A 27,422-nucleotide genomic window follows, 5' to 3' on the forward strand; every position below is an offset into this window, starting at 1 on the left:
CTAGCCAACTTGACACGTTACAAAACCATCGTTAACACACCAAACCTTAGATGGCTTCCATTACTCTCACTACCTTAACAGAACTTATAAGGTTCTTTGTGACCTGATTTCCACCAGGTCTTCTGGCTTTATCTCCTACTCCCATCTCAGGCTGTAAGTATTGAAATATTTACATTTGGTCCTGAGGTTTTCTCTAAATTTCCTAGCCGTTCCACACTATGCCTCCTGGCTGGAATACTCTTCCTTCCTTCCCCTGTAACCTGACTGAGACCTTTTCACCCTTAGGAAGCCTGTCCTGACATATCACTTTATTGCTGGTGGCCAGTACAAAACCAGGTCCACAGCTGGCACCCAATAAATTTCAACGGAACAAACCAGACGCCCACGAGAATTAAGACTGATTACCACTGAATGAACATGACTGGAGACTTACGTATATAGGGGATAAAGTGCTGCAGCAAAGGTAATACGAGCAGCCCATTAACACATGGGGAAGGCTGTTCCCTTCTCACTTTTGTGCCCCCTCCCCAAGAAACAGGGGGAAATGTCTAGAGACATTTTTAGTTGTCACCACTGGGGAAGTAGGTGCTACCAGAATCTAGCAGGTAGAGACTAGGATGCTGTAAAGCATTCCACGATGTATACGACAGCTCCCCTCTCCCCAACGAAGAACTACCTTGCACAAAACGTCAGCAGTGCCAAGGCTGAGAAACCCTGACAAAGATAACGCGTATCTGGATACTGATATATAAAAACATGCATTTACATAAACATATTATTTCTCAACTTAATGCAGTTTATAACAGGTAAAAAAATCAATATTTAATGACAGATGATTTGTCCTACATGCCAGCAATACAAAGTGTTGCATTTGTACCACCAAAACCAAAGGAATTGGTGAGTCCAATACATCTCTTCTCAGTTTTCCATTCCTGTGCCTTGAGTGGAACATAATTGAGATCAAATTCTGGTTCTGTACAGTCCAGGTTTAAAGTAGGTGGCAGTTTTCGATGATAACAAGCCAGGGAGGTAAAAGCTGCCTCAGCGGCCCCGGCAGCCCCCAGCAGGTGTCCCGTGGCTGCCTTGGTGGAGGAAACCGCAAGGGCGTGGGCGTGCTCTTTGAAAAGATGTTTGATGGCTTTGTTTTCAGCAGCGTCTCCCAACGGTGTGGAAGTAGCATGTGCGTTGATGTAGGATATCTCTTCAGGCTGTACACCTGCATCTTTTAGAGCAGCAGCCATGCATCTAGTAAAATGAGAAAAGCAACTGAACTTATCGGAACGACATCTAATTCTAGCAAGGTATTCACTGTCTGTATGGCTTACGAAAAAGAAATATCCAAGTACACTGGATGAAAAGAACCCTTTATGCTCTAATGACAGAACAGCATCTTGGATTACCGTGTGAGTTGGAATGCGGTCTGCATGGGAATAACAAGGCACCCCCAGGACCCTGGACTGATTCATCACCATGACATAAACATACAAACCTATGGATTTTACAATCTCTAATAAAACGTATTTCCATTTTATTTGAATCGTCCTTTCGTCCTTGAGGAAAAAGCCACATAGACCCAGGCCTAGAATAATTTCTCTTCTAGGAATTGCTTTTCAGTGGGGTGTGTTGTAGAGTTAAAACGTGGAGAAAAAAATTTATAACGATGCTTTAATGTTTTCTTTCACAGTTAAATGTAAAACTTGGAATATGTCCCAATAATCTAAAAAACGTCTGTCCTATTACTTTAAGGCTCAAACACCCTTTCAAAAATTGTCTATTCAGGATATGAGAATTCTAAATAAATGAAGAAATACAAAGCCAAACCCCAAGAGACACAAATCCAAAAATAAAACACTTCTCTGGGAAAACCTCTGAAAATCTCATGGATGCTAACACCCTTTTTTTTAGTTGTTGATCTCTGGGCTGCATACATTTCCTTAAGAGGCAGCTCAGAGTATCATCTGAAGCGTGCTGGAAGGTTTCACCTAAACATAACTATTTCCTCATCTAGCTGACTACTAGGCTTGACATTTCCAGCACCAGCAACCACTCACTAAAACTCAGAAATATAGTTCAGGGGTCGGTGAACTATGACCCTGGCCAGATGCTGCTTTTGCAAACACAGTTGGGCCCTGAACAAACTGGGGGTTAGGGGTGCTGACCCATCACACAGTGGAAAAGGCCCCTATAACTTTACCGTTGGCCATCCATACCCCCAATTCCACATCCGCAGATTCAACCGACCGCGGATCCTGTAGCACTGTAGTGTGTACTTAGCGAAAAAGACCCGCGTGTAAGTGGAACCGCGTAGTTCAAACACGTGTTGTTCAAGGGTCAACTGTAGTTTCATCGGAACACACCCATTCATTTTCGTACTGTCCATGGCTACTCTCAGTTACAAAGCAGAGTCTGAGTAGCTGTGATAGAGACCCTCGTAGCTGGGATAATATTTTTGGCCCACAAAGCCAAAAATATTATTTGTTCCTTTACAGAAAAGGCTTGCCAACCCCCGGCTAATTTAACTGGTTAAAACGTAATATGATCTAAGCAGGCTAACCGATGAACAAACATATTGACACATAATGTTAGTGTCAGAGGGGTCTTTTGTTTTGTGGGTTTTTTAACTTAACTCGCTACCTCTTTCACAATAAAAGCACCTTGCTTTTCCAAGTGCGGTCCTCAGACCAGCAGCATCAGCACCACCTAGGAGCTGGTTAGAAACGCAGCACCTCGAGCACCACCCTAGACCTACGGAGTCAGAATCTGCATTTTAATAAGATCCCTGGGTGATGAGAAGTCGCAGCAGAACCCTGCTGAAATGGAGCAGAGACCAGGTACACGTAGGACAAAGCGCTAACTGTACTGTCCAGGTCTGATGGAGGGCTGCAGAAGGGAGCCTGCTGACCCTGACGTCTGTTAAGCACAACTGAAGGGATGAAAATGTGGCAAAGTCACACACGGCCTTCTTCACAACGTTACTGGCCTTCGCTAAAACTCCAGATTTTGTAAGGATATTCACATGTTTTCAAATATTTCAAACGTGGTAAAGCAAAGAATTCAAAAACACTAGTTAGTCTAAAATGGGAACACAACAGAGATACAGTACACCAAGGCCAGATACTACAGTTCCCCTAAGCTGAGACTCCAATAAAGAGTCTTACCTGAAGAAATGTGAACAAACAACCACTCTTTACCTTAAGGCACCTTCTCCTCCAGGATCAGGGGCGGTTATGTGACTGGCATCACCTGAGAGTCCGTAGCCCAAAATCTCTGCATAGATCCGAGCCCCTCTTTGAACAGCATGCTCGTGTTCTTCTAGCACCAGCACAGCTGCACCTTCTCCCATCACAAAACCATCTCTCTTGGGATGGAATGGCCGACATGCCGACTTCGGATCAGAGTTTGTGCTCAAAGCCCGGGCTCTGGAAAACGCAGCCAGCGACAAAGGGCTGATGCAAGAGTCGGCACCTCCAGTCACCATCACATCAGCATCGCCGTGGGCTATGAACCTCAGAGAGTCTCCCACAGCATGAGCTCCCGTGGTACAGGCCGTGGACACTGCATGATTGGGGCCCTTGAGTTTATAGCGAATGCTGACCTGGCCTGCGGCCATACTAATCAGAATCTTAGGAACAAAGAATGGGCTGACTTTACTGTAACCTTTCGTCTGAAACATCAACGCGGTTTCAGAAATCTCTTCAAGGGGAACCATTCCCATGCCAATTGCAACACCAGTAGCCACTTGGTCAGCTTCTGACTGAGGATGCCAGCCGGAATCTTTCAAGGCTAACTCAGCAGCCCCAATGGCCATAACGGTGGGAGAAGACATGGACTTGATATCTGATTTGGGCACAAAGTTTTGTGCGTTGAATTGACCTTCATCACAACCTCTTGGCACATAAGCTGCAACACTGCAAGGGACACTCTTATACTCTTCACCGACCAGTGAAACGATTCCACTCTCTCCCTGGATAAGACGATCCCACACCAGCTGAGTGCCAACACCCAGAGGAGTCACTAAGCCAATGCCTGTAACGACAACCCGCCTACGCAATCCGGGTGTTGGCACAGTTCCGAAAAACCTCCTTTCACTTATCAATCGCTGGCACAACCCTGTGTGTATTAGATGAGGGCTTGTAACTTTTAGGAAATTTTGCAAGCCGTTTGACAGCATGGTTGAGACTCAGAGGGTCAGAGACGTTCCGTAGCAGACCACGACACGCCCAGCAGGTACTGACTGTTGTTGAAATACCTTAAAGGCCTAAGAAACAACATCCAAGGTGGTTTTTCTCGGGTGCTTGGTATGAGCTGTTAAGGAGCGCAGGGAAAATAATGTTACATCACTTTTACTTATCAAACCACCTGTCTGGACTCAACCCTTTTTAGACTCTCAGTACCCTCGGACATTCCAAGATAAAGAGCTGAAAAGACGACTCATTCGATTCACAACAGAACTTCACAATGAAAAATATACACGCACTCCTGGCCGGATATAGGCTGCGAAAAGCATCCTTTTTCAGGATTACCGAGGCCTTATTACAAAAGGCACAAAACACACTTCAGGGCCTATTATTTGGGGTGGCGGTGAGAGAACTTTTTTGATCAGGGTTTCGGGGACCGCGAAGGTCAAGGGTGGGGTGGGGGGGAAGGGAAGGGGGTGTGGCCAACTCCCCGCACCAACCCAGAAACCCGAGGAAAGCGTGGCGAGAGGAAAAGACACCTGACCCGGCTCCTCCACACCCCTCTCCCCACGCAGCGCCGATCCGACTCGGAGCTGGAGGGCGGAAGGACAAGAGGAGCGAGCACCCACTACCTGCACCCGGCCTCCGGCGGACAGCGCAGCCGCAGTCCCACGCGCGATGCGGGCGTGCGCACGCGCACAGCACGTCCACGTACGTCCGCGCACACACACGTCCGCGCACGTCCGCGCACACACACGTCCGCGCACACACACGTCCGCATAGGCGCGCACGCGCACGCCCGGCGTGCGCGCCCTCTGGGCCGGGCACCCTTCCCCCGCGTCACCTTGGCGGAGGTCAGAAGGTGAGGGGAGGGTCCGGGCGCCACCTCACCGACTCCAGCATAACTTGGGAACGAGCACGTAACGAGGGGAGATAGCATTTTTGCGTATCAAAAAGGGATCTCTTTTTTTTTTTCTTTTGCTAATAATCCCAGATATTCGCCTGTTGTGGGAAGAGGGACTCCGTCATATTCGCCCGGAATGCTAGGGAAGAATTAAAGAAGTTACTTATCGTTACAGTGATCTCTGTATCGCCCAGAGTTGTTTATCATAGCAAAGTAGGACTCACCGCAGTTGTCTATTTTGTGGTATATCTAAGTAATGTGCAAACATTTAAAATAATTTTATAAGTGAATATTTATTAATGTGGAAAGATGTTGATAATTTCTTAGAAGATCCAAGTAGTAACTTGTATTTTTCCTTTTTTTTTTAAAGGGTTTTCTTGGGGGCGGGGTCTGGTCTGCAAGCAAGTAAAATGATTGCGGTGTTTTTCCCTTATTTTATTTTTTAATTTTTAAATTTTTTTACCCACTCCTTGTGGTGTGCAGGATCTTAGTTCCCCGACGAGGGATGGAACCCAGGCCCCATGCAGTGGAAGCCTGGAGTCCTAAACACTGGACCGCCAGGGGATTCCCATTCCCCCTTATTTTTGCTTAGCTTTATTTATCATCTTCTCTATAGTATACAAACAATGCTTTTGTAATAATAAAGTTACTTTTACTTTTTGAAACTTATTTTCAGCTCTTGGGCGGTGCTCAAAATATCACAGCCAGTGTCTGAGAATGGAGACAAGACCAGAATAGAGAAGAATGTAGACATTTATTTCTAAGTGTTCGAAAAATTCAATAACTTTTATTTGCTCAGAGCTCACTGTGAATCTATCAAGGGAAAAATAACATGAAAATATAAAAAAGCAAGAAATCAGCAAGGTAGTATTTGTTTAGATGACCATCTGTTGCTCACGTGCTGACCCAGGTGCGTTTTGTGTCCTTCTTTCTTCTGTAGATAAAGGATTGACCATATAACCTGCATCTGAACCTCTCAGCGTATTTGTTTCTTTCTGGACAGTGTGCCTCTTGATGGCTTCCAAGTAGAGTGCTTTGTCTTCTTTCCCAGCTCTAGGGAAGAATTTGGGAGCTTAGCTTTTCCTAGTTAGTACTGGATTTAAATGTGTCTGGAAATAGACTTTTTCTAAAGTAGTTCCCTAGTATGACCTTGAGTCATCTTTGATCCAAGGCCTATTCAGTCACTTCTTAGGTTGACCTTCTTTCAGTGACGATAGAGTTACTTTAAGAGAAATTAAAACAAACGTGGTTATAAAATACAACTAAAAGTTAAGGAGTGAGAGGTACCCGAACTTGCTCTCTCCTCTCTTCATGGCTATATAATATTTTAAAATCATAGTGCGAAAAGTCCTAAAATATTTTTTGAAGCCAAACTCATATGAAACACAGTTTTAACATGCTGTTCTTTTTTCTTTTGTAACATCACAAAATTATCTTGGATAAGAAGTGACAAGTCAATTAAAATATTGTAGAGGGAATTCTCTGGCGGACCAGTGGTTAGGACGCCCCGCTTCCGCTGGTTGGGGAACTAAGATCCTGCAAGCTGTGCAGTGTGGCCAAAAAACGGAAAAAAAAAATTGTAGGAAAGTAAAGCCACCAAAAGTCTTTTCATTTTTGTTTCTACCTCTGATCTTTCCTTTGGTCTGGAAAGGGGTGAGAGATTTTATGGTATTCTAATAGCTATACTGTATGATTTAGTACCATATTCCTTGTTAAAATACCATGGTGTTTTAGCTAAAGTACCAAAATCTTCAAAAAGGCTCCACTTGCCATAGCCTTTTGTTCAGACATATGTTTACTTAAATTTTTTGTAATGTGATTCAAAACTATCTTTCCAGATATAGTTCCCATTCTCTATCAAAATAGATTTCCACCCAAGACGGCTGTTCTCTTGCACTCTGTACATCCTCTGCCTGACGAGTGCCTGCTTCACCTACACCCTACTCACGCGACTGACCTTCCTACAGACTTGCCCCCAGCCCCAGCTGGTGACTAATCTTTAGATCAGAACCTCTGTAATGTGAGAGTTCATCAAAGAAGCAGTGAGGGGCGTGCCTCACTGTTGGTAACCGATGAGCCAACCTGACATCAATTGCCCTATAACTGGTAACCTCCCCCTCCCCCAGGAGCAAAGACTGCTGCCATGTCCTGCCCACCGTCTGCTGCAGACGGTGGGGTGTCACTCCACGACCTTGCTTCAGACATGTAAGATCCCCCCATCCACTAAACCACCGGTGTCTCTGTCACTGACTCTGGGCTCTTTCTTTTGTCTTGAAGCTGGGTAAGCCCAGGGCTTGCAGGCCTGCAGGGTGCAGCCCAACACCCAGCAAAAGTGATCTTATCATCTCTAGGTTGACTTCAGCTTGTCTTTTTTCATCTCTGTATCTTTGCTTGTACTTTCTTTTGTTCAACATTCATTTTCTTCCTAAGCTGTGCTAGAAGCTGGCATATGAAAATGAATAGGGTATGGTTCTTGCTTTCAGGAAGTTCATAGTCTAAGGAAACAGCCATGGAGACAAATATGTGCAAACCACTGAAACAGGTGCTGGAATAGAAGAATATGACAGAATTATAATAATACAAAGGAGACAACTGGGTCAATACTACCTTCCAAAGTCAGGAAAGCCTTCAAAAAAGTTGACCTTTGAACTGCATCTTGAAAATGAGTACATGTTTGTCTAGTAAATTTGGTGGGAAAGGGCATCCTGACAGAGTAGAACAAAGGCCTGGATACCTGATATCTTCCACAAACTGCTAGTAGTAGTTCAGTGTGGCCAATGCTGGATGTGAGGTGTGGGACAAAGCAACAGTGAAAGCATGAGAGTGAAGCAGGGGCTGATCTGAAAAAGTCTTGGATGTTGTGCAGAAGACTTTGGATTTGATCCTGTAGGTCAGAAATGATATGCAGGCAGCCCTGGTCTAACATGGACTGCAACATTCTTTTACTGAATCTAAATTCCTCTAGGAAGGAAATGGTAAACTCTCTCATTCCCTTCACCGGACTCTGCTAGTTCTTTTGTCTTGAACAAAGCCACTTAGTACATTCAAGTTTCTTGCCTGACTCATGACATCATTTGGCGGTAGAGTGTGTGTTGCTGAAATCTGGCCTCTACGCTGGTGCCAGATGAAATCTCGGAGACAGAGTTTTGGGTGAAGTAGAAAGAAATGGATTAATTGCTTTGCCAGGCAAAGGAGGCCACAGTGGGCTCGTGTCCTCAAGACTGTGCGCCCCGCCCTGGAGGGGGTCGAGAGAAGTCTTACGGTGTTCAAGGAGCAGGGCGTGGTCAGCTCGTGGACATTCTGATTGGTTGGTGGTGAGGTAATGGGGAGTCGGCATCGTCAGCCTTCTGGTTCCAACCCGTCTGAGGTCTACATGCCTGTGGGCAGCAGACAGGTAACTTCCTCCACCTTGTGGGGTTTTCAGTATCTGCAAAACAGCTCAAAGGATGTGGCTCAGAATATTCTCTATAGTCCTGGAGGAAGAACTAAAGGTCCTTGACTGTTTAATGGCTAAAGTATTGTTATTTGGTCTTATTTGATTGTCTTCCTTTCCTTCTGCATTTTCTCACGTCTCTGGTTATTCTTCAACTAAAGTTTTTCTACAAACAAAAGGCAGGTGTAGGATGTGGGTGGAGGTCTATTCTGGGAAGGCCTCATAGGGTCCTGCTCAGTTACATGTGGGTAAGGGGTAGCCATAGAAAACGTTTCAGCAAAAGAATAACATGATCAGATGGGTGGTTTAGAAAGATCATCGTTGCAGCATGTGCAGGGGGATTGGGGAATGTGGGAGTGGACATGGGGGAAGAGAGTTAAGACTGGTGAGGCTCTACGGAGGGGATGAATTGGGGGCTTGGGATTGACATATGTACACTACTATGTATAAAATAGATAATAATAAGAACCTACTGTATAGCACAGGGGACTCAATGCTCTGTGGTGACCTAAACGGGAAGGAAATCCAAAAAAGAGGATATATGTATACATATGGCTGATTCACTTTGCTGAACAGCAGAAACTAACACAACATTGTAAAGCAACTATGCTCCAATAAATATTAAAAAAAAATTTAAAAAAGACTGGTGAAGCCCTAAACTAAGGCAGTGGCACGGAGGAGAGAGTGCTAGGATGCTGTCCTTAATTAAATGTGTGTTGGGGGCATTTCCTCCCACAGCTGGAAAGTCCTGCCCTTCCTCATCTCATTAACCTCCCAATTTAAGGGTTCTTTTCAAATTCTTCTTCCATGAAACTGCAACCACAGAGGAATTTTCCTTCTTCTAAACTAATAGTTCTCCAAATTTACCGTGCACCAAAATCACCTGAAGGGCTTACCACACACATTGCTGGGCCTCATCTTTTTTTTTTTTTGCAGTACGCGGGCCTCTCACTGCTGTGGCCTCTCCCGTTGCAGAGCACAGGCTCCGGACGCGCATCCTCAGCGGCCATGGCTCATGGGCCCAGCCGCTCCGCGGCATGTGGGATCTTCCCGGACCGGGGCACGAACCCGTGTCCCCTGCATCGGCAGGCGGACTCTCAACCACTGCGCCACCAGGGAAGCCCTGGGCCTCATCTTTAATGGTGGGGCTTGAGAATATCCTGATAGTTCCCTGGTGATGCTGATACTGCTGGTCTCACCAGTGCTCGAACTCGATGACTCTTATGAAGGCGGGGCCTGTGCTCATCTCCTCCCCTGCTTCACAGTGTGTGGCGCACGGCCATTGGCTTCATAACTATTTGGTGAATGAATGAATTACAGAATGAATTAATAAACACATACCCTTATGCATATACCACTTTGTGCATTTCTTACCAAATGATTTTTTCACAGTAACTCTGTTTCATCAACTGAAGGGCTATCTGTATGTAAGGTATTCTTATTCATTTTGTCCTTCCTACTAGATTAAAAGTTTCTTATGTCATCCATCTCAGACTGCTTTGCATACAGCATGTGCTCAATAAATAATAGTTGCTTAATTACTTAATACAGTCACACAGTAGTGAGCTACCACATCAATTCCTGAGAGGCTTCAACCCTTCTCCTTGCCAATAACCTTTACTGAGGTCAACATTTTCTTTTTTTTTTTTAATATATTTATTTATTTTTGGCTGAGTTGGGTCTTTGTTGCTTCGCGCAGGCTTTCTCTAGTTGCAGCGAGCAGGGGCTACTCTTTTTTGAGGTGTGCAGGCTTCTCATTGTGGTGGCTTCTCTTGTTGCGGAGCACGGGCTCTAGGCATGCTGGCTTCAGTAGTTGTGGCTCACGGGCTCAGCAGTTGTGGCTTGCGGGCTCTAGAGCGCAGGCTCAGCTGTCGTGGCACACGGGCTTAGTTGCTCCGCGGCATGTGGGATCTTCCCGGCCCAGGGCTTGAACCCGTGTGCCCTGCGTTGGCAGGCAGATTCTTAACCACTGAGACACCAGGGAAGTCCCAACATTTTCTTTTTTATGACAAAACCTATCCTGGGGAAATTTCAGTGAGTTATATCTTTATTTCATTTTAAGAATAGTGCCACCATATGTCAACTCTAAAGATGATGTTCTTAACAAAGCTGGAATCCTAAAAAGAAATTCATTATCTTGAAGCAAAAAAAAAAAAAAAAATCAAGTGAATGAACAGGACGTTCAAAGCTGATTTAATACTAGAACATCCTTTTATGTGTTTGGAGCAATGGTGGGTATAAAGACATTGACTAGCTTAAAACCTTTAACTTTTCTAAAGGAAACTGAAGAATCAAAATATTTTCAACTTGACTTAAGTGGAAGAAGCAGACAGGGAAAAGAATGAGCCAAGTCCCTTGTTATAATAAATTCCCTTAGTAGCTTCATAGATGGTGGTATCCAAGAGAGTAGTTACTCAAAGTAAAGAGTAATTGGGGGGCTTCCCTGGTGGTGCAGTGCTTAAGAATACACCTGCGGATGCAGGGGACACGGGTTTGAGCCCTGGTCAGGGAAGATCCCACATGCCACAGAGCAACTAAGCCCGTGCGCCACAACTACTGAGCCTGCGCTCTAGAGCCCGCGAGCCACGACTACTGAGCCCGTGCCCCTCAGCTACTGAAGCCTGCGCACCTAGAGCCCATGCTCTGGAACAAGAGAAGCCACTGCAATGAGAAGCCTGTGCACCGCAACGAAGAGTAGCCCCCTCTTGCTGCAACTAAAAAGAAAGCCCGCGCGCAGCAATGAAGAGCCAATGCAGCCAAAAGAAATAAATTTAAAAAAAAAAAAAGTAATTGGGAAGGATTTAAATTCAGGTGAATTAAAATAAACAATAATTTAGTGAATTACCATTGAAATGAGGATTTCTATGATTTTATGGACTGTACATTATTTTAACAGCATTAATTTTATGGCATTGGTTTTCACACTGTGGTTGCATGTCCCTCACAAAAGTACCTTAAAGCCATTATCTACTCAAGGGGAAAGCTAAGTTGATAACATATTCCTCCCCACCACACAAGCATTCCTGCTTCAGTTCTAGAGCGCCTCCACTTTGGTGTTTTGTATATACTAGGTTTCCTCCTAAGGGTTTATTTGAAAAAAAAAAGTGTTCTGTAGCCTTAAAAAAAGTCATAAATACTAGATAGTATATGATAACCTTATACAATTATTATAAGAATAAATGAGTGTGCTGATGGAAAGAAGAAACTCAAGGGGAATACTGTTTGTAATAGAGACAGCTAGTTACATCCCAGACCTCCCACCTCCCATCCCACAATTCCCAGAGTTGTGGGTGGTGCCTGTCCAGCTAAGGACTACATTTCCCAGTCTCCCTCCCTTTTCATCTAGGTGGGGCTTCATTTTCACTAATGATACAGTAGAGAAAACGCTGTTTGTCATTTCTGGGCCCATGTGGTTAAGAAGCAGGTATGCGGTCTTTCTGCCCAATCACTAACTAAATGCAAAAGTCTCTGTGGCCATATAGCAGTAGTTAGCAAACCACACGCTAAATCCAGAAGGCTGCTTGTTTTTGTAAATAGTTTCATTGGACATACCCATACACATTCATTTTAAAGTACAGTTGACCCTTGAACAACACGGGTTTGAACTGCATGGGTCCACTTATATGAGGATTTTTTTTTCAACAGTAAATGCTACAGTGCTACATGGACCACTGTGAGTTGCAACCTCAGATTCAGAACCACAGATACAGTGAAACCTCAGATACAGAGGAAGTTATACACAGAATTTGAATGCTTGGAGGGTTGGTGCCCACGTTGTTCAAGGGCAAACTGTATTGCCTATGCAACAACTGCAAAGGCAGAGTTAAATAGTTGAACCAGAGCCCCTATGGCCACAAACCCTTAAACATTTAATATTTGGTCCTTTATAGAAAATGTTTGTTGACTTCTATGGGATGAAAGGAGCCTGGGGCCCTGCATCATTATCTGGAGGAAAGCTGCTCACTGACAAATGATACCTCTTGTATGAACAAGAAAGAAATTTCTCATGTTACGTCACTGAAAATTTCAGTTACAGCAGCTAGCAACACACTATCAGTTAAACACTATTGTTGGAAGCTGGTCCAAAAACCTACATATTTATTAAAAACTCCTCACATATATCTGGCAAGTGAATGGTAACTGAAGTGGGTGGTTATTGCTCAGGGTCTTGCTCAGAGACACTGGAAGAAAATTTCAAATTTAAAAAGCGAACTGACAATAAAGCATCAAGAATATTCAAAGAAGCTACTTAGGCAAACAACTTTTAAAAATATATAGTGTCAAGAAAAACATTTGTTGAGGTTTGGAAAAGAAAGAAGGCATTGGTAAAGTACACTTTCAAGGTCATGGAGAGGTAGATGATGGATTAAAGATGTTAGGATTCTTCTTTTAAGAGGAATAAAGGACACTGATCACAGGATCTACCTGCGAAACAAGGTCACAAATTAATACATACACTTACTACATGGGATGCATAATTTTGCTGTCTTTCCTTTCTCCTCCATTCCATTCTACTTTGTCCTTATTGGATATGTGTTTTACTTTGGTCAGTGGAGTCCACAACCCACTATGTTGCAAACTGCAGTTTAGAAAAAAACTTCTTTACAGAGGCATCATATTCTCTGAGCTGGGACTTATGCAAGAGATTTTCAATCATTTATCTAATTCCAAAAAAAATCCATATAGGAGAAACCCAGCAGAGTTTATGTGTTTGGTTTTGAACGTGGTTTTCTGCTTCCCTCTGGGGTCTTTCATCCACATTTACTTAGGAGGGCCTGACCATCTGCGAGGAGGAAGCTGTAGAATAGTTTCATCTGGGGGCAAAGGGGTGGTTGGAATATAGGGGGTTTCTCCACCGTCTGGCTGGATCTATTGAGGCCGGCCCCGAGGCGCCGAGGAACCTGGGTTCCTGCGATGTACCAGCCAGCACCCCCTACCCCTGCGCGAAACCCCCGCCCCTCCACCCCACCCCGCGGTCCAGACCACCAGACACACATGGGCAACGCCCCTCGGTCCGGACGACCAAGACCCACACCCCAGCCTGGTCGAAGCCCCCAGGCCCTGACAACCAGGCCCCTGTCGGCCCAAGCCCCCAACGGCCCCAAACAGCCCCCAGCTCCTCCCAGACGAACTCCACCGGTCCCGGATACTAGTCCCCGCCCCCTGGAGACCAGCCGTCCCCCTCACCTCCCGCCGAGTCCCCAGCCCAGGATATCAGACCCCACCCCCTGGAAAACCCCCTGTCCCCTGGAGACCACCCCCCCACACACGAGCCCTGCCCCCCGCCACGAGCCTTGCACGCCCCCGCCCCCCCGCGCCCTGGAGACTAGCCCCTTCCCTCTCGGCCGGGCCCCGCCCCTGGAGACCAGCCCCTTCCCTCTCGGCCGGGCCCCGCCCCTGGAGACCAGCCCCCTCCCTCTCGGCCGGGCCCCGCCCCTGGAGACCAGCCCCCTCCCTCTCGGCCGGGCCCCGCCCCTGGAGACCAGCCCCCTCCCCCCGGCCGGCCGCAGAGCGCGGCGAGCTGAGGCGCCTGCTCAGAGCGCACGCGGTGCGGGCGGGGGGAGGGGGGGTCACGGCCGCGCGCTCGAGTATGGCGGCGGCGGCGCTGGGCAGTTCCTGTGGGTCCGCGTCCCCGGCGGTGGCCGAGCTCTGTCAGAACACCCCGGAGACCTTCCTGGAGGCCTCCAAGCTGCTGCTCACCTACGCGGACAACATCCTCAGGTGCGGGGCCGCGGGAGGGACGCGTGCCAGCGGGCGGGGCGCGGCGCACGCGCGGCCGGGTTTGGGGGCGCCCGGCCGGCCCCGGGGGCGCGGAGGCCGGGAGGGCCCCGGGCCTGGCTCCCGCTCAGGGGGGCGGCGGGGGGGGAGCTGGGGCCGCCCGCCAGGGGCCTGGAGACCCGCCCGGCCCAGCCCCGCCGGAGCGGAGGGAGTCTCTGCACCTGTGACCGGACACCTGCTGTCGCGGAGCCCAGGGCGAGCCGGGTCCCGGGACGCGCGGGGCGGAGGAGGGGAAGGCGCGCCCCGGGCTCTGGCCTCGGTCCGGCGCTTGAACAGTCTTACGTGTCAGGACAGGAGCGGCGACAGCGTTTCATCCCCACTGCGTGCGTTTTACCCACCAGCAGCCTTCAGTTGCCATTGGGCTTCTCAGAAGTTTGCCACGGACAAGATGTTTTCTTCCCAGCGTTTTGTGAATATCCTAATACTAGAGCCTAACACTACCGTGGTGTTTGTGAGGATAACCTTGGCCAAGAGTAGTTTGTTTCCTTTTACTCTGAGCACACTTCTAGACCTCTAAGGAACCTTACAGATTTGGGGAATTGGGAAGTAAGTTTTATTAGTCATTTTGAAGCATCACGTCCCTCCACTCTTAGATCAAATGATGTGGTGTCCTGAGGGACGGGATGTGTGGGGGAGGGAAAAGGAGCCCCACGTGCCTCCGCCTTAGTGCTGTTAGCTCGTTTATCAGGGCGCCGTGATCATATAGGCTCTGCCCCCCGCCCCCCAGCCCCTGGTGCGCTTGCTTTTCTAAGGGGTGGATGTATTGGCCTGAAGTCTAAAAGGAGATCCTTCGCAGTGTCAAGGTTATAGATTTCACGTGACCCAGTTTTGGAGACCTTAGTTACAAGTGCAGTGTCTTAACCCATGGCAGTTTTAATATGGCTCATATAGGCAACATTAATGATTTAAAAAGTGAATTGAAAGAAGAACATATTGAGCCCTTGTTGTGTGACAGATGCAGAGAGGGATGCAGCATGTGCACTGTGCACAGCTGCACAGTTAAGACCTATATGGGGGCCGCCTTCCTCCTCTGTGACACCCTCTCAGCTCACCTTCTCAGCCCTGGGAGATCTGACAGCTCTTCAGAGCGCAAGGATGCCAGAGGATTCTGCACAGTGAACTCCGAGGCAGAGTTCTCCAGAGGCCGTCAGCTAGCACCTCCCATCTGGAAAGCCACCAAACTATTTAAACCCCATTCTTCAGAAAAGGGAGTTGCCCTTGTAATGAGGATTCACTTCTGCTTTCAATCCAGGGAAACCACAAATGCTGAGATCAAGGTGTTTTGAGGAAGGAAGTCTTTTCCATCATTATCGTCATTATTAGTGTTTACCAAACTCATAGAAGAAACGTGGCATGCTGTCAGTGTATGTTATAGTCTCTATGATGGCTTATGTTTCTTATCTTAAAAACGTTTTTTATCCAGAAAGGGAATTAGGAGTCTGGAACTCATATAAGTGGAGATGGTATGAAAAACTACCCTTTTTAGTTTGTCTTAAGTAATAGTATTAGTTCCTGCCCTCATTCTTTTTTTTTTTTTTTTTTTTTTGCGGTACGCGGGCCTCTGACTGTTGTGGCCTCCCCCGCTGCGGAGCACAGGCTCCCGACGCGCAGGCTCAGCGGCCATGGCTCACGGGCCCAGCCGCTCTGCGGCATGTGGGATCCTCCCGGACCGGGGCACGAACCCGTGTCCCCTGCATCAGCAGGCAGACTCTCAACCACTGCGCCACCAGGGAAGCCCCCTGCCCTCATTCTTACAGTTCAAACTCGTTTGGTCTTCAGAGGGGGGGAAAAAACCTCACCTTTTCTTCTGCTTCCAAGTCCAGTGATTTGCTTGCCTCTTAACAGAAAAGCCCCAGGCCTCTTCTTGATCCCTTAGCTACACTGCATTACAGACAGGCTAATCTAACTTATTTGAGAATAGAGGAAACCATCGTTTCTTTTGTTGTTTTAGGAACACCTTTAGCATGAGCGATAAGGGGTGTTGTCTTGATATCCTTTGCTCCTAACTCAGGATCTGACATAGTATTTTATAGGGTGAGTGCTGAACTGAGAATTTCATTTGCAGTTTTTTAATTGTTGGTGTTAACAGTGATATTTGTCACTATACACTGGTGAAAATAATACTTTGGGTTAAGTTTGAAATTTCTGCTTCAGATGATGTTTATCCTATTCCCCAACTAAGGCTCGTAAAGCTAATGAAATTATACAATGAAGTATATACTAATTTGCATGCACAGTGTACCATGGGTTTGAACCGTTTTTTCAGTTCACTGACTTATAGATAAAAATCAGCTTTCCTCAGTATCTGCCTTTCAAAAATCTGCAGTAGTTTTACTGGCATTCCATGTGGGTTCCCTAGGAAACTTGCTTCATTCATTCTTTAAAAAACAATATTTGACTAAATTCGGGGGGACGAGGGGAAGATGGCGGAAGAGTAAGAGGCGGAGATCACCTTCCTCCCCACAGATACACCAGAAATACATATACACGTGGAACAACACCTACAGAACACCTACTGAACGCTGGCAGAAGACCTCAGACCTCCCAAAAGGCAAGAAAGTCCCCACGAACTTGGGTAGGGCAAAAGAAAAAACAGAGACAAAAGAATAGGGACGGGACCTGCACCAGTGGGAGGGAGCTGTGAAGGAGGAAAGGTTTCCACACACTAGGAAGCCCCTTCGCGGGTGGAGACTGCGGGTGGCGGAGGGGGAATGCTTCGGAGCCGCGGAGGAGAGCACAGCAACAGGGGTGCGGAGGACGAAGCGGAGAGATTCCCGCACAGAGGATTGGTGCCGACCGGCACTCACCAGCCTGGGAGGCTTGTCTGCTCACCCGCCGGGGCAGGCAGGGCTGGGAGCCAAGGCTCAGTCTTCGGTCGGAGCGCAGGGAGAGGACTCGGGATGGCGGCGTGAACACAGCCTGCAGGGGGCTAGTGCGCCACAGCTAGCCGGGAAGGAGTCTGGGGAAAAGTCTGGACCTGCCGAAGAGGCAAGAGATTTTTTTTTCCCTCTTTGTTTCCTGGTGCGCGAGGAGAGGGGATTAAGAGCGCCGCTTAAAGGAGCTCCAGAGACGGGCGCGAGCCGTGGCTAAAACCGCGGACCCCAGAGACGGGCATGAGAGGTTAAGGCTGCTGCTGCTGCCACCAAGAAGCCTGTGTGCAAGCACAGGTCACTATCCACACGCCCTTCTGGGGAGCCTGTGCAGCCCGCCACTGCCAGGGTCCCAGGATCCAGGGACAACTTCCTCAGGAGAACGTACGGCGCACCTCAGGCTGGTGCAACGTCACGCTGGCCTCTGCCGCCGCAGGCCTGCCCCTCACGCCCGCCCCTCACGCCATGCCCCTCCCCCTGCCTCCGGCCTGAGTGAGCCAGAGCCCCCGAATCAGCGGCTCCTTTAACCCCGTCCTGTCTGCTGAGCGAAGAACAGACGCCCTCAGGCGACCTACATGCAGAGGCGGGTCCAAATCCAAAGCTGAACCCCGGGAGCTGTGCGAACAAAGAGAAAGGGAAATTCCTCCCAGCAGTCTCAGAAGCAGCGAATTAAAGCTCCACAATCAACTTGATGTACCCTGCATCTGTGGAATACATGTATACACAACGAATCATCCCAAATTAAGGAGGTGGACTTTAAGAGCAAGATTTATGATTTTTCCCCTTTTTCCTCTTTTTGTGAGTGTGTATGTGTATGCTTCTGTGCGAGATTTTGTCTGTATAGCTTTGCTTCCACCATTTGTCCTAGGGTTCTATCTGTCTGGTTTTGTTTTTCTTAAAAAATTTTTTTTTTCTTAATAATTACTTTTTATTTTATTAACTTCATTTTATTTTATCTTTTATTTTATTTTATTTTATTTCTTTCTTTCTTTCCTTCCTTCTTGCCCTCCTTCCTTCCTTCCTTCCTCCTCCCTCCCTTCCTTCCTTCCTCTCTCCCTCCCTCCCTCCCCCTTCCTCCCTCTCCCCCTCCCTCCCTTCTCTCTTCCTTCCTTCCTTCCCTCCTTCCTTTCTTTCTTTCTTTCTTTCATCTTCCTTCCTTCCTTCCTTCCTTCCTTCCGTCCTTCCTTCCCTCCCTCCCTCCCTCCCTCCTTTCTTTCATCTTCCTTCCTTCCGACCTTTCTTCCTTTCTTTCTTTCTTTTCTTCTTTCTTTCTTTCTAATTTTTTCCCTTTTGTTCTGAGCCGTGTGGATGAAAGGCTCTTGGTGCTGCAGCCAGGAGTCAGTGCTGTGCCTCTGAGGTAGGAGAGCCAACTTTAGGACACTGGTCCACAAGAGACCTCCCAACTCCACATAATATCAAACGGCGAAAATCTCCCAGAGATCTCCATCTCAACACCAGCACCCAGCTTCACTCAACGACCAGCAAGCTACAGTGCTGGACACCCTATGCCAAACAACTAGCAAGACAGGAACACAACCCCACCCATTAGCAGAGAGGCTGCCCAAAATCATAATAAGTCTACAGACACCCCAAAACACACCACCAGACGTGGACCTGCCCACCGGAAAGACAAGATCCAGCCTCATCCACCAGAACACAGGCACTAGTGCCCTCCACCAGGAAGCCTACACAACCCACTGAACCAACCTTAGCCTCTGGGGACAGACACCAAAAACAACAGAAACTACGAACCTGCAGCCTGCAAAAAGGAGACCCCAAACACAGTAAGATAAGCAAAATGAGAAGACAGAAAAACACACAGCAGATGAAGGAGCAAGATAAAAACCCACCAGACCTAACAAATGAAGAGGAAATAGGCAGTCTACCTGAAAAAGAATTCAGAATAATGATAGTAAAGATGATCCAAAATCTTGGAGATAGAATAGACAAAATGCAAGAAACATTTAACAAGGACCTAGAAGAACTAAAGATGAAACAAGCAATGATGAACAACACAATAAATGAAATGAAAAATACTCTAGATGGGATCAATAGCAGAATAACTGAGGCAAAAGAACGGATAAGTGACCTGGAAGATAAAATAGTGGAAATAACTACTGCAGAGCAGAATAAAGAAAAAAGAATGAAAAGAACTGAGGACAGTCTCAGAGACCTCTGGGACAACATTAAATGCACCAACATTCGAATTATAGGGGTCCCAGAAGAAGAAGAGAAAAAGAAAGGGACTGAGAAAATATTTGAAGAGATTATAGTTGAAAACTTCCCTAATATGGGAAAGGAAATAGTTAATCAAGTCCAGGAAGCACAGAGAGTCCCATACAGGATAAATCCAAGGAGAAATACGCCAAGACACATATTAATCAAACTGTCAAAAATTAAATACAAAGAAAACATATTAAAAGCAGCAAGGGAAAAACAACAAATAACACACAAGGGAATCCCCATAAGGTTAATAGCTGATCTTTCAGCAGAAACTCTGCAAGCCAGAAGGGACTGGCAGGACATATTTAAAGTGATGAAGGAGAAAAACCTGCAACCAAGATTACTCTACCCAGCAAGGATCTCATTCAGATTTGATGGAGAAATTAAAACCTTTACAGACAAGCAAAAGCTGAGAGAGTTCAGCACCACCAAACCAGCTTTACAACAAATGCTAAAGGAACTTCTCTAGGCAAGAAACACAAGAGAAGGACAAGACCTACAATAACGAACCCAAAACAATTAAAATGGGAATAGGAACATACATATTGATAATTACCTTAAATGTAAACGGACTAAATGCTCCCACCAAAAGACACAGATTGGCTGAATGGATACAAAAACAAGACCCATATATTTGCTATCTACAAGAGACCCACTTCAGATCTAGAGACACATACAGACTGAAAGGGGATGGAAAAAGATATTCCATGCAAATGGAAACCAAAAGAAAGCTGGAGTAGCAATTCTCATATCAGACAAAATAGACTTTAAAATAAAGACTATTAGAAGAGACAAAGAAGGACACTATATAATCATCAAGGGATCGATCCAAGAAGAAGATATAACAATTGTAAATATCTATGCACCCAACATAGGAGCACCTCAATACATAAGGCAAATACTAACAGCCATAAAAGGGGAAATCGATAGTAACACATTCATAGTAGGGGACTTTAACACCCCACTTTCACTAATGGACAGATCATCCAAAATGAAAATAAATAAGGAAACACAAGCTTTAAATGATACATTAAACAAGATTTACTTAATTGATATTTATAGGACATTCCATCCAAAAACAACAGAATACACATTTTTCTCAAGTGCTCATGGAACATTCTCCAGTATAGATCATATCTTGGGTCACAAATCAAGCCTTGGTAAATTTAAGAAAATTGAAATTGTATCAAGTATCTTTTCTGACCACAACGCCATGAGACTAGATATCAATTACAGGAAAAGGTCTGTAAAAAATACAAACACATGGAGGCTAAACAATACACTACTTAATAACGAAGTGATCACTGAAGAATCAAAGAGGAAATAAAAAAATACCTAGAAACAAATGACAATGGAGACACGACGACCCAAAACCTATGGGATGCAGCAAAAGCAGTTCTAAGAGGGAAGTTTATAGCAATACAAGCCTACCTCAAGAAACAGGAAACATCTCGAATAAACAACCTAACCTTGCACCTAAAGCAATTAGAGAAAGAAGAACAAAAAAACCCCAAAGTTAGCAGACGGAAAGAAATCATAAAAATCAGATCAGAAATAATAGAAAAAGAAATGAAGGAAACGATAGCAAAGATCAGTAAAACTAAAAGCTGGTTCTTTGAGAAGATAAACAAAATTGATAAACCATTAGCCAGACTCATCAAGAAAAAAAGGGAGAAGACTCAAATCAATAGAATTAGAAATAGGAAAAGTAACAACTGACACTGCAGAAATGCAAAAGATCATGAGAGATTACTACAAGCAACTTTATGCCAATAAAATGGACAACCTGGAAGAAATGGACAAATTCTTAGAAAGGCACAACCTCCCAAGACTGAATCAGGAAGAAATAGAAAATATGAACAGACCAGTCAGAAGCACTGAAATTGAAACTGTGATTAAAAATCTTCCAACAAACAAAAGCCCAGGACCAGATGGCTTCATAGGCAAATTCTATCAAACATTTAGAGAAGAGCTAACACCTATCCTTCTCAAACTCTTCCAAAATATAGCAGAGGGAGGAACACTCCCAAACTCATTCTATGAGGCCACCATCACCCTGATACCAAAACCAGACAAGGATGTCACAAAGAAAGAAAGCTACAGGCTAATATCAATGATGAACATAGATGCAAAAATCCTCAACAAAATACTAGCAAACAGAATCCAACAGCACATTAAAAGGATCATATACCATGATCAAGTGGGGTTTATTCCAGGAATGCAAGGATTCTTCAATATACGCAAATCAATCAACGTGATTCACCATATTAACAAATTGAAGGAGAAAACCACATGATCATCTCAATAGATGCAGAGAAAGGTTTCCACAAAATTCAACACCCATTTATGATAAAAACCCTGCAGAAAGTAGGCATAGAGGGAACTTTCCTCAACATAATAAAGGCCATATATGACAAACCCACAGCCAACATCGTCCTCAATGGTACAAAACTGAAAGCATTTCCACTAAGATCAGGAAGAAGACAAGGTTGCCCACTCTCACCACTCTTATTCAAAATAGTTTTGGAAGTTTTTGCCACAGCAATCAGAGAAGAAAAGGAATCCAAATCGGAAAAGAAGAAGTAAAGCTGTCACTGTTTGCAGATGACATGATACTATACATAGAGAATCCTAAAGATGCTACCAGAAAACTACTAGAGCTAATCAATGAATTTGGTAAAGTAGCAGGATACAAAATTAATGCACAGAAATCTCTGGCATTCCTATACGCTAATGATGAAAAATCTGAACGTGAAATCAAGAAAACACTCCCATTTACCATTGCAACAAAAAGAATAAAATATCTAGGAATAAACCTACTTAAGGAGACAAAAGACCTGTATGCAGAAAATTATAAGACCCTGATGAAAGAAATGAAAGATGATACAAATAGATGGAGAGATATGCCATGTTCTTGGATTGAAAGAATCAACATTGTCAAAATGACTGTACTACCCAAAGCAATCTACAGATTCAATGCAATCCCTATCAGACTACCACTGGCATTTTTCACAGAGCTAGGACAAAAAATTTCACCATCTGTATGGAAACACAAAAGACCCCGAATAGCCAAAGCAATCTTGAGAACGAAAAATGGAGCTGGAGGAATCAGGCTCCCTGACTTCAGACTATACTACAAAGCTACAGTAATCAAGACAGTATGGTACTGGCACAAAAACAGAAAGATTGATCTTTGGAAAAGGATACAAAGCCCAGAGATAAACCCAGGCACGTATGGTCAGCTTATCTTTGATAAAGGAGGCAGGAATGTACAGTGAAGAAAGGACAGCCTCTTCAATAAGTGGTGCTGGGAAAACTGGACAGGTATGAGATTAGATCACTCCCTAACACCATACACAAAAATAAGCTCAAAATGGATTAAAGACCTAAATGTAAGGCCAGAAACTATCAAACTCTTAGAGGAAAACATAGGTAGAACACTCTGACATAAATCACAGCAAGATCTTTTTTGACCCACCTCCTAGAGAAATGGAAATAAAAACAAAAATAAATGGGACCTAATGAAACGTCAAAGCTTTGCACAGCAAAGGAAACCATAAACAAGACCAAAAGACAACCCTCAGAATGGGAGAAAATATTTGCAAATGAAGCAACTGACAAAGAATTAATCTCCAAAATTTATAAGTAGCTCATGCAGCTCAATAACAAAAAAACAAACAACCCAATCCAGAAATGGGCAGAAGACCTAAATAGACATTTCTCCAAAGAAGATATACAGACTGCCAACAAACACATGAAAGAATGCTCAACATCACTAATCATTAGAGAAATGCAAATCAAAACTACAATGAGATATCATCTGACACCAGTCACAGTGGCCATCATCAAAAAATCTAGAAACAATAAATGCTGGAGAGGGTGTGGAGAAAAGGGAACCCTCTTAGACTGCTGGTGGGAATGTGAATTGGTACAGCCACTATGGAGAACAGTATGGAGGTTCCTTAAAAAACTACAAATAGAACTACCATATGACCCAGCAATCCCACTACTGGGAATATACCCTGAGAAAACCATAATTCAAAAAGAGTCATGTACCACAATGTTCATTGCAGCTCTATTTACAATAGCCCGGAGATGGAAACAACCTAAGTGTCCATCATCGGATGAATGGATAAAGAAGATGTGGCACATATATACAATGGAATATTACTCAGTCATAAAAGGAAACAAAATTGAGCTATTTGTAATGAGGTGGATGGACCTAGAGTCTGTCATACAGAGTGAAGTAAGTCAGAATGAGAAAGACAAATACTATATGCTAACACATATATATGGAATTTAAGGGGAAAAAAATGCCATGAAGAATCTAGGGGTAAGACAGGAATAAAGACAAAGACCTCCTAGAGAATGGACTTGAGGATATGGGGAGGGGGAAGGGTAAGCTGTGAGAAAGCGAGAGAGTGGCATGGACATATGTACAGTACCAAACGTAAGGTAGATAGCTAGTGGGAAGCAGCCACATAGCACAGGGAGATCAGCTTGGTGCTTTGTGACCACCTAGAGGGGTGGGATAGGGAGGGTGGGAGGGAGACGCAAGAGGGAAGAGATATGGGAACATATATATATGTATAACTGATTCACTTTGTCATAAAGCAGAAACTGTCACACCATTGTAAAGCAATTATACTCCAATAAAGATGTAAGAAAAAACAATATTTGATTTCCCACTAGTTTCCTTTGCAAACTGCACACAGTTACTGGTTATGAACTGTATTGGGTGTGATTGGGAAGGGCCAAGAATGGAAAGTGGTTTCTTCCTTCAAAGAAAATAAATACGTCTGGGAGAAAGACACAGGTGTGGAAAATAGCCACAGCATAAAATCTAGAGAACAATTAATTCCAAGACAATGTTTAAGCACTTACGTGTTTATGTGAGGAGATAGCTGGATGACCTAGTGTGGAACAGTTCTGAGAACAAAGGTTTGGTAAGAGAACATGTATTTGACATGATAGGCAACAGAAAGTAATTGTAGTTTCTAGACTCAAAAAAGAAGCATAACGAGAAATTCACGTGGAATAATGATGTGAGAAGACACAAGGCATGGATTTCACTTCTGAAGCTACTGCAGAGCATAAGCATAACTGTGGATGTAACAGAAGAATTGTAGTCAGGTACTGGCAGTCCTTGATGAGTGAGTGCCAGGGGTAGAGCTGGTAACGGGAGGAGACAAAATACTGTACCTGAAATAACTTGAGATTTCTCATCTGGGTTATTACTGACACCTGGAGAAACTGAGTGAGGATGGCTGAGTTTGTTGGCAGCTTGTATGGTGGAGAGTGTTTGTAATCGAACCAGTGGGTTTAAGTCCCAGTCAACCATTTCCTAAGAATGTATGTAAACTGGGCTTCAGTTTCCTCATTTTTAAAAGGAACAAACAATACCTACATTATAAGATTGTTGCAAAAGATAGAAAGAAATAGAGAATATGGCACATGTGTTGTTTGTTAGTCTCATTCAGTTTTTCATGTTAAGCTAGTTTACGTGCACATGTTTCCCTTGTTGTCAGCTGCAGAGAATGGTGGAGTTAGAGCCAGGGATGCTTCCCAGATGTTCTAAAGGCAGAGAGATGTTTCTGAAAATTTTACATGTAAGTCGCACTAGCAGATTTTCAGAAGGACTAGAAATAGTTTTTCAGATGGCCTACAAACCAACTTTTGTCATCAGTAATAAAAATGCAAGATTATAGGATGCACTCACGTACTAAATTTCCATTTGTGAGAACTCTTCCTGGGATTATGCGTTCTAAAGAGGAAGAGAGCTAGAGAATGCTCAGATATATTTAATTCCTAGCATTTCTGAAAGAGAAACATTTAAGCTTTCCTTTTCTGAGAAAAGGAATGCTGTGACTCAGTGGGAGGCTTATTATTAACATGTTGTAAAATCTTAGAAATATGGTAGATTATGACTTTCGAGGTGCAAAGCGGGTGTTTTTCCTACTATTCAGTTGTAAATACACAGGCTAATTTTCTGTAAATGAAACAGTTTGTCTATCTGTGGATAAGACAGCTAGGAAGGCACCAAAGCGTGTTCAAAGTGATGGTTGCGTGAGGTTTAGGAAGTTTTGCTGCCCTTTCAAACCTCATTCATTCAACATCATCATCCAACAACCAGAAAAAGAAATCTCAAGCTAAGGTGCAAGATAATTGCTAACAAGCAAGATAAATAATAAAGTCGTAGAAATAGTTAATTGTCACCAGAGATAGGGAAAAAAAAATCGAAGAGTTACAGCAAAAAATATTGAGAAAAGTCTGCGCAGAAAATTAAATTAGTGGAAGAAGAAGGTCAAAACTAAAGGTCCGTAGGGGTACTTCAGATGCCGCAGGATACTGAGCGTAGTAATGGGCTCGAGGAGAGTGGCCACTCCAGGCTGATGCTGTGAAGCGAGAGGTTCAGGAATGTTTGTATGGCACTTCTCCAAGGGCAGGAAATGGGAGCTGATGGATCCGAGGTCTGATGGCCCTGGGGCCAACTTCTGTAAGCCTTTGAGGGCTTCAGGGGCTGACCTTCACATCAGTCTGTGCTCAAGACTATAGTTGGTCTGCTCAACACATTCATTCATTCATTCATTCATTCATTTATGGTTACGTTGGGTCTTTGTTGCTGCGCGCGGGCTTGCTCAAAGCTGCGGCGGGCGGGGGCTACTCTTCATTGTGGTGTGCGGGCTTCTCATTGCAGTGGCTTCTCTTGTTGCGGAGCACGGGCTCTAGGCACGCGGGCTTCAGTAGTTGTGGCACATGGACTCAGTAGTTGTGGCTCGTGGGCTCTGGAGCGCAGGCTCAGTAGTTGTGGCGCACGGGCTTAGTTGCTCCGCGGCGTGTGGGATCTTCCCGGACCAGGGCTCGAACCCGTGTCCCCTGCATTGGCAGGGGGATTCTTAACCACTGCGCCCCCAGGGAAGTCCTGCTCAGCACATTTAAAAAGAGGAAGCTAGGATTTGGGTACCTGGATGTTATTGCCATTTTTCAAAAAATTTTTTTAATAAATTTATTTATTTTTGTCTGTGTTGGGCCTTCGTTTCTGTGCGAGGGCTTTCTCTAGTTGTGGCAAGCGGGGGCCACTCTTCATCGCGGTGCGCAGGCCTCTCACTGTCGCGGCCTCTTGTTGCGGAGCACAGGCTCCAGACGCGCAGGCTTAGTAGTTGTGGCTCACGGGCCCAGTTGCTCCGCGGCATGTGGGATCCTCCCGGACCAGGGCTCGAACCCATGTCCCCTGCTTTGGCAGGTGGATTCTTAACCACTGCGCCACCAGGGAAGTTTTGCTCAGCACCTTTAAAAAGAGGAAGCTGGGATTTGGGTACCTGGATGTTATTGCCATTTTTCAAATTTTTATTTGCAATATACGTTGAGTGAGAAAAACACATAAATGATATGTGAGGTCCACAGATGTTGTACAAAGATAGAACATTGTTCGTTAGAAACTAGAGAGGAAAATCTAAGCTATACAAAGCCTGTAGCAGAGAAGCTGCTTCGACCCTTTGAAACATGTCTCAAAATAATAAGCTATATCAGAACAGCTCATGTAAGTTTTATAAGAATTTTTTAGTGTGAAAAAGGGAAGAAAAATTAGAAAATTAAGCCCAGTGAAAGATTTTGATTATGTAGAAATCTGGAAACTCTTGGGAAAAAATAGACTAAGCTAGCTCAAGCAGTTCTGCACCAGTGGGATATACCATCCTGGTGGTACTGATTGTTTATCACCCTGTGGAACGTGTTGAGTGTCGTGAAAAGATGCCTCATTTACCTGTAACTAGCTTTGGTAAAGGTAGGATTGTTCACTGTTTAATGTTTAAGTGGTAAGAAAGAGCGGCATGCTTATGATGTAGTGTGGTGTAGAAGCCAGGGATGTAAACATTTTACTGTGCCCAGGGCAGCCCTCACAGCAAAGGCCAAAGGTCAGTATTGCCAAGGTTTAGAAACCCTGATCTGATACACAGAATAAAAGAGTAAGGCATCTGTATCTCTTTGTGTTTCTCAGTTATCTGTGATTTTCAAATGACCTGCAGTAAAGAACAGTA

The 27,422-nt window shown here is 44.9% G+C and overlaps 2 protein-coding genes across 5 annotated transcripts in view; one reads left to right on the forward strand and one right to left on the reverse strand.

Moving 5' to 3' along the window:
• Nucleotides 1–761: 761 nt before the first annotated feature.
• On the reverse strand, nucleotides 762–4,900 carry OXSM (3-oxoacyl-ACP synthase, mitochondrial). Of its 2 annotated transcripts, none has more exons than XM_073803648.1 (3): nucleotides 4,811–4,900; nucleotides 3,192–4,305; nucleotides 762–1,245 (listed from the first exon to the last, which is right to left on the reverse strand). In XM_073803648.1, exons 2-3 carry the CDS (start codon nucleotides 4,169–4,171, stop codon nucleotides 843–845), a joined length of 1,383 nt encoding a protein of 460 aa, XP_073659749.1. In that variant the 5' UTR covers nucleotides 4,172–4,305; nucleotides 4,811–4,900; the 3' UTR covers nucleotides 762–842. The 2 variants fall into 2 exon arrangements, with proteins under 2 accessions (XP_073659749.1, XP_073659750.1); XM_073803649.1 differs by lacking the exon at nucleotides 4,811–4,900 and adding an exon at nucleotides 4,723–4,741.
• Nucleotides 4,901–14,073: 9,173 nt separating this feature from the next.
• Nucleotides 14,074–27,422, forward strand: part of NGLY1 (N-glycanase 1) — a 62,648-nt gene continuing 49,299 nt past the window's right edge. Inside the window, exon 1 of one of the 3 annotated variants that reach the window (XM_019948623.3) lies at nucleotides 14,074–14,236. In XM_019948623.3, the coding sequence (XP_019804182.2) occupies nucleotides 14,106–14,236 (131 nt within the window). In that variant the 5' untranslated portion in view covers nucleotides 14,074–14,105. The remainder of the gene's footprint in view (nucleotides 14,237–27,422) is intronic. The other 2 variants (XM_019948621.3, XM_019948622.3) reach the window with 2 other exon arrangements.

The sequence above is a fragment of the Tursiops truncatus genome, chromosome 4 (genome assembly GCF_011762595.2).
Source record: "Tursiops truncatus isolate mTurTru1 chromosome 4, mTurTru1.mat.Y, whole genome shotgun sequence".
Lineage (NCBI taxonomy): Eukaryota > Metazoa > Chordata > Mammalia > Artiodactyla > Delphinidae > Tursiops > Tursiops truncatus.

Excerpts from the sequence above, each read along its gene's own strand:
- OXSM (XM_073803648.1), bottom strand. The coding sequence starts at position 4,171 with ATGCTGTCAAACGGCTTGCAAAATTTCCTAAAAGTTACAAGCCCTCAT. Across the intron at positions 1,246-3,191 it reads GGAGGAGAAGGTGCCTTAAG|ATGCATGGCTGCTGCTCTAA; the intron begins GTAAAGAGTGGT and ends TCATTTTACTAG.